Here is a 12,814-nt window from a genome sequence, read left to right as displayed (position 1 = left end):
CTCTTTAGAATATTGAAGGGCAAAGACATTACTTTGAGGACTAAGTTGCGTCTGACCCAAGTATTTTTAGTTGCCTCATATACATGTAACAGTTGGATATTGAATAAAGAAAATGGGAAAAAATTGAATTGTGTTTGAATTGTGGTGTCGGCAAAGAATATTGAAAGTACCATGAGCATCCCAAAAAAATGAGCCAATCTGTCTTCAAATGAGCCAGGATGTTTCTTAGAGGCAAGGATGGCAGGACTTAACCGAGAAACTATTACTTGGAGAAGAACAAGCTTGATAAAGTTAGAGGGACAGCAAGCAAGAGGAAGGCAAAATGAATTGACAGTGCCTGCAACAATGGGCTGAAGCATAGAAACAATTGTGAGGATGGTGGAGGACTGGGCAGTGTTTCATTCTGTTGTACACAGGGTCGCTGTGAGTCAGAACCAATTTAATGGCACCAAAGAACAACATGCTAGTTCTATCACTCTTTTTTTAAGTTACAGCCACTGTTTTCTTTCTTTCTTTTTTTTTTTGTAGAGGGGAATGGAGAGACTATGTTTTATAAGATTTAATGGTTTTAAGTTCACTCAATGGACTATAAAATGAAATATCAAAAGTCAATCAACACACAACTGTGCCATAAGAGAACTGGTGCTTTTAAAACTCATGTTCTGGGTAGGAACTCATTCACGTGGACAAAAGCATGTGCTATAGTAAAGCTGAACCACAGGACTATTAATAGAGTTTTGCTATTTCATTCCTAGCCTAGTTGGGTTTTGATTTATAAATGTTTTTGGCCATCTAGTCATAATTTTACTTTGAAACGGGTAGCAGAAAATACAAGTGTGGGTCAATATAAATAGAATAAACGCCACATACTAGAATGCCTCTTAATTTTTTGATCACTTGGTTTCCTGTCTTCCATTTCTGAATCATGACTAGGTAGCCACTTGAAGGGGGCTGGCAATAGGTGGGCCATGGAAGAAGTGTCGGCAAACATGAAAAATAAAATCCAGCCATGAATATGTAAACAGTCCATCCAACCTGTGCAGTCACGTACCCATAGAAAAATACAACTATTGCAGGGGGAAAAGATCTGTTCAGCTAACTTCTGTTTCCCTTTAATTCCTCTGAGTAGGAGGGTGGGTAGTGGAGCACAGATGGTACATAGGGTTATGAGAACAGCAATGAATCTTGAGATTTTGAGGGTAGGGCACAGCTGCTATTTTCTATAAGCAGCATTACTATTTTGCATTCCCATCAGTGATGGATAAGTGTTCCATATATCCTACAACTTTGTCCACATTTGTAATTTTGGTTTTTTATCTTGCCTATTGTTAGGTGCCATCTACTCAGTTCTGACTCAGAGGGACCCAAGCGAAACAGAATGGAAGTCATCTCACAATTGTTATACTTGAGCCCATTATTGTAGATAATGTATCAGCCTATCTCACCAGGGTCTATTTTTTGCTATCCCTCTACTTTAATAAGCATGATGCCCTTCAGAGACTGTTCTCTCCTGATACATTTCCATAGTGCATGAGGTGATATCTGGCCTTTTTTGCTTCTAAAGCACATATGGCTATACTTCCTCCAAATGGATTTGTTTGTTCATCTGACAGTCCAAGGTACTTTTTTATTCTTCAGGAACACTTTACCTCAAATACATCCATTCTATTCTTCTCTGGTCTTCCTTATTGACGTTTTGTTTTCTTTCTTTCTTTTTCAATTCCTATTGTATTTTTGGCTCTTGGGGCATTGTCATCTTTTCAATATGAAAAAAGCAGCAAGTTCAACACAAACAAATCTCAAGTGGCGAATGGGGCTGGGGGAGGATGGGAGAAAACAAGGATAGAAATTTTAAAAGGCAATAAGAGCAAATGGAATAGAGATGTTTCCAGGCCCTGTTCCCAACTTTAGGGAATCAGCTACTCACACCTGTAGGTTACAAATGTTAAAAGTTGTGGGATTTTGAACAGTGAAGGCCCTTAGCACTTTGTTACTTTCAGATAAGGTGAGGATGGAGACAGCCTTTCTGAGAACTTGGAGGCTTGTCTGTGTCCCTCGTTCCTAAGCCAAAATGGTAGAGGAAAGTATTACGCCAGGCACGAGGAGCAGACCCCTCAAAGGAAACTGGCAGCTCAGGACTGCTTGCAGTAAAAATGGAAAGAATACTGTCAGTTCCTCCCCTGAGAGGAACCGGGCATGCTTGACGACCGCTGAAGGAACTGGATTCCCCTCCTTAAAAAGTACATCACCCTTCACTTATAGTGACTTGCATTATGAGTTAACTTGGTTCCTTTTACCCTTGGACAGAGAGGCTTAGAGCACATGTTTCTAAATGGGATTTGGGTGAGACCCAGCTTTCTGGAAAATTGCCTTGAAAACAGATGAAAGGTTTTTGTTTGTTTGTTTGTTTTGGCAAGGACGGGGGCTAAGAACATTGTTGATGGTACCTGAAGAGGGATAGTGTTAAAACTCAATCTCTTGGTTGAGAGTAAAAAGGGGGGGGGCTTAAAATCAAGTGAAGATATATTTAGGACTCTTATCCTTCTGGATTCACACTTCCTTCAGGGTCTTCATCATTAAAATATTCTCTGCCATCTGTGCATGATGTTATCTTCTGATACAGAACAAATCACTCAAGATGGGTGATTGGGATTCCAAAAGTCAGATATGTTAGCAGTGTGACTACCATGAATACACAAGTCTGGCGGTCTATCTCCTGCATCTTCTGGGAATTACTGCTCTCCAAATTTTACTTAAATCCTAGACTTTCAGTCTGATCAGAGAAGCCAAAATAGTTTCATTATAAGGCAACCACTGAGCCTGATTTATTTTATCCTTAAGTGATTCAAAGGAATGCAATTTGAGTTTCAGATTTCTCAGATCCCACAAAGCAACAACAGTCTTGCCAGCTGATCCTTTGGCAAGAATAAATTCACTCTAAAGATTGAGAGAAAGGCAGTTCACTTCAGCAGTGTGAGCATCAACTGCATGGCTTGGTTTGGAAGTATTGACTGTTTGAATATCCCAGATCATGAGCTTCTGATCATCAGCAACCGGCCCAAACAGAGATTCATGAAGTAGATGCCAACAAAACATCTTCATCTACTGTAGTATATCCAGTAAAGGTGGTCTCTGCATCCACCACTTTTCCTACCTTTGGAATAGCACTGAGGTCCCATAGTTAGATGGTAGAGACATCTGAAGCACTAAGCAAGTGCCTGCTGACATTCTGGTTCCACGAAAGTCCATACCCTGCCTTCTGATATCTCCAGAGATGCAAGCCTGGCTTATACTCTCCAGAAGGGTCTAGTTTGAAGGGTATTTCATGTAGACAAAAATGAAGTCTTGGTTGCAATGATGTAAGGGGCATGTAACAGGCCCAGTTTACTTCTCCTTCATGGTTGATCTTGATTTGTATTTCAATCTTTCCAATGACAAGAGCTAACATCTCCAAATGCTTCTTTCTCACTGTTATAATGTGAGGCATCAAACTGAGCATTCTCAGGTAGCTTCACACTGGTTATCACAAGGTGGTTTTGCTCATCCAATATATGTGTGCCCAAGACAAGTTGAGGAATGCTGGTCTTTCCCTTCTGCTCTGGTTACATCTGGAAGCCACTACAGTTAGGCAGGGCCACTCCAGAGCATGGGTCATTACCAAATTGTAAAGCAAAGAGGTGTATTCCCCCATATTTTGCACTTGTTAATGACATGTTCTTCCACGGTGTCATCAAAGGCTGCTTTCTTGTCAGCCATGGCAGACGGGCAGACTGGCAAGCTGGTAAGGAGCTCAGTGCCATGTGTTTAGGGGAGGCTGCAACACTCGCTGCACATGGTCTCTCTTGTGCAGACAGAAGTTGTTAACTGGACAGAGGGGAGTAATAGGTGCCAGAATGAAACTGGGTTGCTCAGAGTGGCAGAAATCTAATGGTTCTCAGAGTAAGAAAAGAGAGGAGACATTTAACAAACAACAGGTATATACTAAGTACCAGGCACTGCTCTAGAACTCCCTCAAGGGGAGAAGGGGAAATGAATGAGAAGTAGAAAGTACAAATTCTTGAGGGAAGGGAAAGGAAAGGGACAGGTGAGGAAGAAGGCTGGGGGAACTGAGAAGCCTGAGGTGCTGGAACTGCCTTAGGCCTATACCCTGAAATGATCCTCTTCTTCGGTGATGGCATCCTGGTACTCAGAGACAAGGATGAGGACGTTCATGTTGTTCTCAGCTGCAGTGAACTCCATCTTGTACATACCCTCACCTGTGTACCAGTTGAGGAAGGCCTCCCGGGAACATGGTAGTAAACCACACTGAGTTGCACTTAAACAGCTCGTGGATGGCCGTGTTGTTGCCAATGAATGTGATTACCCTCTTTAGGCTACAGGTAGCCTTCTTGACATTGTTGGGGATCTATTCCACAAAGTAGCTCTTATTCTTACTCTGCTATTGAGCATCTGCGCATCCACCTGTTTCATGTACTTCTGCCCGAGGAGGATGGCAGCCATGGTGAAGTACTAGGGTTGCAGGCAGCCATCATGTTCTTAGCATTGAAGACTTGTATGAGCTCAGGCATGGTCAGAGACTGGTATTGCTGGCTACCATGGCTGATGAGGGGTTTAAAGGTGGGCATGAAGTGGAGAAGCAGGAAGGGCACCATGTTGACGGCCAGTTTACATAGGTCAGCATTGAGCTGGCTGGGGAAAAGGAGCAGGTGGTGACCTACTCCTGGTGGCTGAGTGAAGGTTTTTCAGATCTCCTTAGGTGAGCATGCTCAGTTTGAGAGTATGGAAGCAGATAATCTATCACAGAGAGGGCCTGGTTATCAATGCAAATAGGTCTTGCCAGTGCTCTATACCAACTCACCAGAGAGGATGGTGTTCTAGTGTTTGACCACTGTGTCAGAGACTTTGGGGGAGGGCACCACACTGAAGGTGTTTATGATGCCTTCAGGATACTCTTCGCAGATCTTGCTGTTGAGCAAGTTTCCCATTACAGAGTCGGTGCCTCCGCCCTGCAAATGGGTCAGTTGGAAGTCCTGCAGGCAGTCATAGCTCTTTGCCTCCTTCCACACCACATCCATGACGGACTCAACCAGCTCAGCATCCTCTGTGTAGTGGCCCAGTTGTTGTCTGTTCCAGACTGACTCTCCCCCCCCCCCAAAAAAAAAAAAGTTGTTTGGTATGAAGATCCAGCCGAAAAATCTAGGTAGAGTCCATGATTCCAGGTTCTAGATCCACCAAGATGGCACGAGGAACATATTTGCCACCTTTGGCTTCATTGTAGTACACCAAAGTGCGGTCCAACTGCAGATCATTGCCCTGGTGGTGGGTACTGGTGGGGAAGGTGCCGTGTTCATCACTGATCACCTCCCAGAACTTGGCGCCAATCTGGTTGCCACACGACCAGCCTGGATGTGCACAATTTCTTTCCCTCGTGATGAAAATTTATTTTAGTTTTTTTGTTGTTTTGCCCACCTCCGGTATGTGCAGGACAAAAACACAAGCTCTAATTTTGGATTTTGCAGATCGCAGGCTGCGAGGATGGCATGTGCCCCAGAGGGTGGAACAGCTAAGTCCAAACCTCATTAATGAGTTCTCACATGCATAAGAGGTTACTGAAATTTTTAAAGGATTGGGTCAGGTGCACCTTCATCCTCAAAATGACACTTTAAAGAGGTCTTTTGCAATAGATTGTTTTTGCTCTAATGTTTACAGAAACAGATTACTAAGTTTACTTTTATGCATTTGTTCTTTAAATAATTTAAGTATAGTCAAAATATTAAAATACTGTAAAACTGACCGTTATTCATTAAATTATCTTTACTACAGTTCTTTTCTCATCACATGTGCTTGAGTTTTTTTCTTTTCTCTACTTGATGGGCATTATGGTAACAAGCACATTCTGCTTTGTTTTATTCGGAAATGTCTTCACTTCATCCTAGATTTTAGAGAACCCTTCTTCCCAAGTGCAGGGATTTTTAGATGACTTTTCCTGGTAACTGTGAATATAATATATTACACTGTCTGTGGCCTCCATAGGTTTTTAGGAGAAATCAGCATTTAATCTTTTTGGAGTGCTCTTGTGATGTGGTGGCTTACACACACACACACAAACACACACACACACACACACACATACACAATGTGGTGGCGCACACCACCGCCGCCACCACCAACCCCCTCTTGCCGCCTTCAAGATTCTCTATGGATACCAGATGGGAAAAGAAGTGGGGAGAGGAGTGGAAGACAAGGAACAGACCACACACAATGACCAGCACACAACCCTTCCAGGGAAAGAACAGAAACCTTAGGGGAAGTGATACAGTGGTCGGTGTGAGATATGAAAACAATAATAATTTGTAATGTATCGGGGTCACAAGGGTGGGGGTGGAGGGAGGAGCTGATACCAAAGGCTCAATAGAAATTAACTGTAAAATAATTATGGCAACATATGTACAAATATACCTGATACAATGGATGTATGGATTGTAATAAACATTGTAAGAACCCTCAATAAAGTGATCAAAAAAAGATTCTCTTTGGTTTTTGATACTTGGTTTTAATGGTGAGTGTGTCATGGTGAGTGTGTTTCCTCTGGCATTTAGAGTTTGTTATGCTTCTTATGTATGTAAATCATATTTAATTAAAAATTGGAAAGCTTCAGCTGTATTTTCTTCAGATACTCATTCTTTACCTGTTTCTTTCTCCCATGTTCACATACTAAGCCCCTTAATAGTATTCCATTGTTCTCTTTTCTTCATCCTTAAGACATTTTTTCAGCTGTGCTATCTTTAGGTTTTCTAAATCATTTGTTTTCTTTAATATACTGAATTGGTGAATTTTTAATTTTAGCTGATTTGGGTTTTTTTATTGCCTGTTTGCCTGATAGTTTTAATAACACATCATTGTTAACACTCTCATTTAGTACATTCATTGTTTTCTGATTTTCTTTCCTTTTTTTAGATCTTTGAGCATATATAATAATTAGTTTGTATGTCAGTTGCTGTTGTGTTTACTCTGACTCATGTTGGCCATATGTGTCAGTAGAAAGGACTGTGCTCACTAGAAGTTTCAGTTTCTGGAAGTGACCACCAGGCCTTTGTTTTGAGGTGTGTTTGGGTGGACTTTAACCTCCAGCCTTTCTACGAGTTGATGCACAGTAACCATTTGTACAACCCTAGTACTATTGATTCTTTGAATATATAGTAAGTCCTTTGAATTATCTGTTCTTTTCCTCTTGTGTTGTAGACATTGTGACTTTTTATGTTGTTAAAGCTGGGACTCTGGAAACCATCTTTCTCAACTTCCCCATGGTTTTCTCTTACCGTTTTTAACTATTAAAGGCTTTAGTTTGGTGATTACCTGTCTTCCTCTCTCAGTTTGTCATCTGTCAGCGCTCTAAGATCAGACATGCAGCATGGGAGTGCATACTGTCACTGCTTCAAGACTTAGCTCGCTGGGTAGAAGTGCCAACTGTCAGTATTTTAACACCAAACACTCTTGTCTGGTTGGGTTTGTTGTTTCACCATTGTACCAGGCTTGCTGTTTGAGGGAATGCTCACTATTTCAGAAGGCCAGCTGCGTTAGGTACCCCAAGATAGCTATGCCTTGCCAGTGAGATGTTGATGGGTAGAAAAACAAAGTGGGGAAGCACGTGACTGCTAACTGAAAGGTCAGCAGTTTGAAGCCATCACCTGATCCACAGAAGAAAAATATCTAGCCTTTGAAACGTAATAGAACAGTTCTACACTCTCCTCTAGGGTTGCTATGAATTGGAATTAACTTGATGGCGATGAGTTTAATTTTCTCTTTATTCATTATCGACTTATAGTGACTGTTTCCAGAGTTCTGAGACCACTGCTTCCACCAATTTATATAGGGGAAGGGGCGATGTTTGTTATTTTAAATTTATTTGTTTTTCTAACTGAAATTGTGAGGGAATGGGAGTGTTCAGCTGCTTACACTGCCATCTTGCAATGCCCTTTTTTGTTTTGTTTTAATTAAACTTTAATTTGAGATGACTAGGTTCACTAGCTAGCAATTGTAAGAAATAATATAAAGCCTGTGCACCCTTTACCCAGTTTTTCCCATGTTGATAGCTTATAAAACTATAGTATAGGATCATAATCTGGTTGTTAACATTTACACAAATCACTGGTCTTAATGTAAATTTATTCAGTTTTATGTCTGTGTATAATTTTGTTTATGTACCAACAGTGACTATAGGACACTTCCATCACCACAAAGATCTCTTATGTTTTATAAATACACTCACCCTACCCCTTCCTCCCATTATTAACCTCTGTAAAACACAATTCTGTTCTCTGTAATTTTGTAATGTAATTTCTGTAATGTTGTTATTTCTACCTATATAAAAGAAAAACAATACTATATAAAAGGAAAACTCAAAAAATACCCACTGCTGTGGAGTCAAATACCCTATAACACAGAGTAGAACTGCCCCTTTGGGTTCCTAAGACTATTATCTTTACAGGAGCAGATAGTGTGTCTTCCATAGAGAAACTAGTGGATTCAAGCTGCTTACCTTGCAATTAGCTGATCAATGAGTAGCCCAATGACACCAGGGAAAGGGGCATCAAAAGTTTATGGAAGAATGGAAATGAAAGATAATGGAATTTTTCCATGGGCTTTTTGAAGCCCCTTGTATGTATATATATGTATGATTTTATGATTTTCTTTTTCACTGAACGTAATTCCTTAGGGGTCTGTATGAATTTTCATATCAGTATTGCTCCTTTTAAATTGTGGAGTAGTAAATAGTCTATGGTATAATATGCCGTGGTATGGAAGGACCATTGAAGGACATCTAGGTTGTTTCTAGTGTTGGACTATTATGAATTAACTGCAATGAACATTCATGTACAGGTTTTTTGTATACATGAAAACTTTACTTTCTATGGCACAAATGCCTAAGAATTCACTTGGTAGGTCAGATAGTAATCCATATTTATTTTTATACATACCAAGATGGAATAGCTGTCATTTTTACATTTACACCAGCACTATGAATGATGATTTATATATTGAGTTGTGTGGTGAGAAAACACTGGATAATTAGCTCTTGGTTAAGTGATATTTTTAAGTGAAGTATGGAAATACAGATTATGTTATTTTATTTAACCTAGAAACAAAATGACATTGACCATTTTAAAAGGAAGGAAAGTAGGATTGTTTTATGTATATGTGACAGTGGAAACGAGAAAAAAGGAGACTTAGAAGGAAGAATGTACAGGAATGATGGTGATAAAATGTCCTACTCATAGAGTCATCATTTGGATGTTCTTTTCCCAGAGGAACTCTATGGTGACTTTGAAGACCTTGAAACAGGGGACATGCAGAAGGGAAAATCAGGTCCAGAAACTCAGGTATGATTTTTTTTAAGAGGGCCATTTTCTCCTGCCTCTGATAGGGCTCATGTTGAGGCAAATCTTATCTCTGTAGATTATAAACTCCTTAAGGTGGGAATAGAAAAAGATTGTTCAATTGTTATTCAGCATTTAAAGAAACTTTCCTTCCTGTTCTCTCTGATATTTCTTTAAAATAGAGACTGAGAGCCACGTGAGCTGGGGAAACTTACTGTTATTTTTATTCATGGTTGTCCATCTTAGATTAATATTAATTAAAATTCATATGTTGAAATAGTTCCTGTAGTCATACCATTATTATTTAGAAATAAAGGCTGTGTTTTGTGTTTCCCGATGACCATAATTACAGGATTTTGTTGTTCAAATGGAACTTTCTTATCTGTTTCAATATTTTACAAATATATCCATAAATTTTACAAGTGTTCTCCTTTGGTTTAAAGATTAAAGGTATAGTTGAAGAAGAAATTGAGCCCAAACCAGAAGAAAGTGCCAATAAAAAGCATATGGATAAGAAGAGAAAACTGAAGGAGTTGTTTGATGCAGAATATGATAACGGAGAAAGCACATACTTTGATGAACTTAAAGGAGAAATGCATAAACAAGCACAGGTAAGAAAACCCAAGTCTGTTCTATCAGTCTCATTTAAAGGCTATAGACTTATTTGATCCCTAACTTAATTTTATTCAGGACTCTGTACCATGACCCCATGCCTCTCCTTTGGACTCCTAAGTTAGGGTACATGTGAGAATGTTTACTTGCACATTTTCCTTTTTATCTAAGTCAGAAGTTGGTTTAAAAAAAAAACAAACAAACCAGATCCTAGAATTGAACCAAGCAGTAGTTTTTGAAGGAATATAAATGACTGGTACTTGGTCATCACTTTGGAGGATCTCACTGTGATGTTAGTTTTATTTAAATACAACAATTGATTGCTCATTCAGATGATTGCTTCCCAGACCCAAAAGTGCGAATGGGTAGGTGATTTGGAGGTTATGTGGCTTGTGCTGTCCAGAGAATTTTTTTTTCTGAAAAATCATTTTGGTTAAAATTCAAATGAATATTGTGAATATAAGGCTAGATATAGAATGTTGTAAGGTCCCGCCCCCCCTCCCCCCCCCCAACTATCATGATCCGAATTCTAGCTTGCCAGGCTGGATAGAGCAGAGGTTGTACACTCGTGCAGATAGGAGCTGAAGTCTCAGGGAATCTAGGGCGGATGATACCTTCAGAACCAGGGGTGTGAGTGGCGATACTGGGAGGGTAGAGGGAGAGTGGGTTGGAAAGAGGGAACCGATTACAAGGATCTACATGTGACCTGCTCCCTGGGGGAGGGACAACAGAAAAGGGGGTGAAGGGAGACCTCGGACAGGGCAAGATATAACAAAATAATAATTTATAAATTATCAAGGGCTCATGAGGGAGGGGGGAGTAGGGAGGGAGGGGAAAAAAAGACCTGATGGAAAGGGCTTAAGTGGAGAGCAAATGCCTTGAAAATGAAGAGGGTAAAGAATGTACAGATGTGCTTTACACGATTGATGTATGTATGGATTGTGATAAGAGTTGTTGTATGAGTTCCTTATAAAATGTTTTTTAAAAAAGAATGTTGTAAGGAATATAGTTCACCCCACCACCTGTGAATTGAGCCATCCTGTTTGAGTTGTTGATTTCACTATGAGGAGGCATGGAGATGTCATCATAGTCGACAATAAGGTTTAGATCACGTATTTGAGTTGCACTGTGAAGAGGGTGGACAGCAAGAGATGGGGAGGGAAGACACCAAGAATCTATAGCAGTGGTTCTCAACCTTCCTAATGCCTTGACCCTTTAATATAGTTCATGTTGTGGTGACTTAGCATTAAATTCTTTTTTCATTGCTAATTCATAACTGTAATCTTGCTATTGTTGTGAATCGGGCAACCTTTGTAAAAGGGTTGTTATACTCCCAAGGGGGTCACGACCCACAGGTTGAGAACCGCTGATCTATAGACTAGGGGGGAAGATAAAGCGAAGTCCATTGCCATTGAGTCAATTCAGACTTATAATAGCCTTGTGGGACAGAATAATGTTTTTAAGGTGGCGATTCTACATGGCAGAAAGCTGCCTGCCACATATTTCTCCCATGGAGCAAGTTCAAATTGCAGATTCTTTTGTTATCAGCTTAGTGCTATATCCATTGTGCTACCATGGTTCCCTTTAAAGACTGTAATATGTCTTAATATATCTTAAGCAAACTAAGTATACAGTGTGTGGAGATGCTATATGCAGAAGTTACTCAAGTGAGGCTTCATCTAATCCTAGAAGAATGTCTCATTTAGCCTTTAACATAGTAGTTACAAATTTTTGCTGGTCTTTGTTCATGTGGATTTAAGAGGAATGTGGATTTAAGATGAAGTTGAGCCTGGAACTGTGGAAGCTCAACTTCTGTTGCAAAGAAGCAGAATATTGGAAAAGTGGAGTCAAAAGGGTCTTGAGAGGAGAACAGGGAATATTTGTTGGAATAAACTGCAACTAGATTGTATGTAGTCCGTAAAGAAGGTCTCCAGTGGAGCTGTTGGTAGTTTCAAGCTGTAGACCATGAGGATCATAGCCCAGTGCGTAACCACTTAGGCTACTTAGACAAATTCACTATTCCACAAAGATGTTTGTCAAGTTTCTAAAAGCCTTCATATTTCTAATGTAGTCCCTCATCATGTACAGATATTAACCGCTTGAAATGTGGCTAGTGCAAGTGAGGAACTTCATTAAAATTTTAATTTCTATTTAAATAACTTGTGGCTATCCTATTGGACACTGTAGAGCTATAACAATAGGATGGCTATGGATGAGTGTTAGTTGTAGAAATTCTAGAAGATGGTTCAGTTTTAGTGGTTGGAAGATAGGGAGGACAGAAGAAAAGGTGTATTGTAATTACTAGAAAAGTTAGAAAGTGTGGGCTGTCGGAATTGAGAGCATTTACTGTGCAGCATTAAGAGTTTGTTGCTAAGTTGTTTTTATGTGCTGTTACCATCAAGCAACAGAGAAGAAAAGAGGGACATTCTGAACTAAAATTAAAATGTATATTATTTTAAATTAGGATAAAACCAGAATCATTCTGTTTATGGTTCCTTTACTTAGAAATTGCTCAGTGTTTAAATGTTAACATTATTAAGAATAACGATATTGTGAATGAGGTAGTTAGTTTATAGTGCCAGCCTGCCCGATAAACACAAGTGAGATTAATTGAAGGGCTGAGAGATAAATGCCTCCGTGAATCTTGCCATTCTTGCCTCTCGCTCTTTGATCATCGGACCAGTGTGCAGCTGCCTTGCTTTCTCTGTGCCTCAATTTACAGGCTACACTACCTGTGGGACGCCCAGCCTGTAGACAGTGTCGCTGTAAGTTGAGGTTCCTTTAAGACCATACAATTGGAATTTACATGTCTTGAGCTGGGGACT

At 39.9% G+C, this 12,814-nt stretch overlaps 1 protein-coding gene and 2 pseudogenes across 6 annotated transcripts in view; 1 reads left to right on the top strand and 2 right to left on the bottom strand.

Moving 5' to 3' along the window:
- Window positions 1-12,814, top strand: part of BMS1 (BMS1 ribosome biogenesis factor) — a 108,346-nt gene that overhangs the window by 44,461 nt on the left and 51,071 nt on the right. For all 6 annotated transcript variants that reach the window (XR_012783995.1, XM_075546785.1, XM_075546784.1 and 3 more), the window contains 2 exons: window positions 9,307-9,380; window positions 9,821-9,988. Coding sequence is in view for 5 of the 6 variants with exons in the window: in XM_075546785.1 (XP_075402900.1) it covers window positions 9,307-9,380; window positions 9,821-9,988 (242 nt within the window). In the remaining variant the exon portion in view is untranslated. The remainder of the gene's footprint in view (window positions 1-9,306; window positions 9,381-9,820; window positions 9,989-12,814) is intronic.
- On the bottom strand, window positions 2,537-3,756 carry LOC142445190 (histone-binding protein RBBP4 pseudogene; annotated as a pseudogene).
- LOC142444333 (tubulin beta chain pseudogene) lies at window positions 4,141-7,020 on the bottom strand (annotated as a pseudogene).

This window comes from Tenrec ecaudatus, chromosome 4 (assembly GCF_050624435.1).
Source record: "Tenrec ecaudatus isolate mTenEca1 chromosome 4, mTenEca1.hap1, whole genome shotgun sequence".
In the NCBI taxonomy this organism is placed as follows: domain Eukaryota; kingdom Metazoa; phylum Chordata; class Mammalia; order Afrosoricida; family Tenrecidae; genus Tenrec; species Tenrec ecaudatus.
Note: the sequence above shows the minus strand (reverse complement) of the source record. Positions and strands in the feature narration are given on the sequence as shown.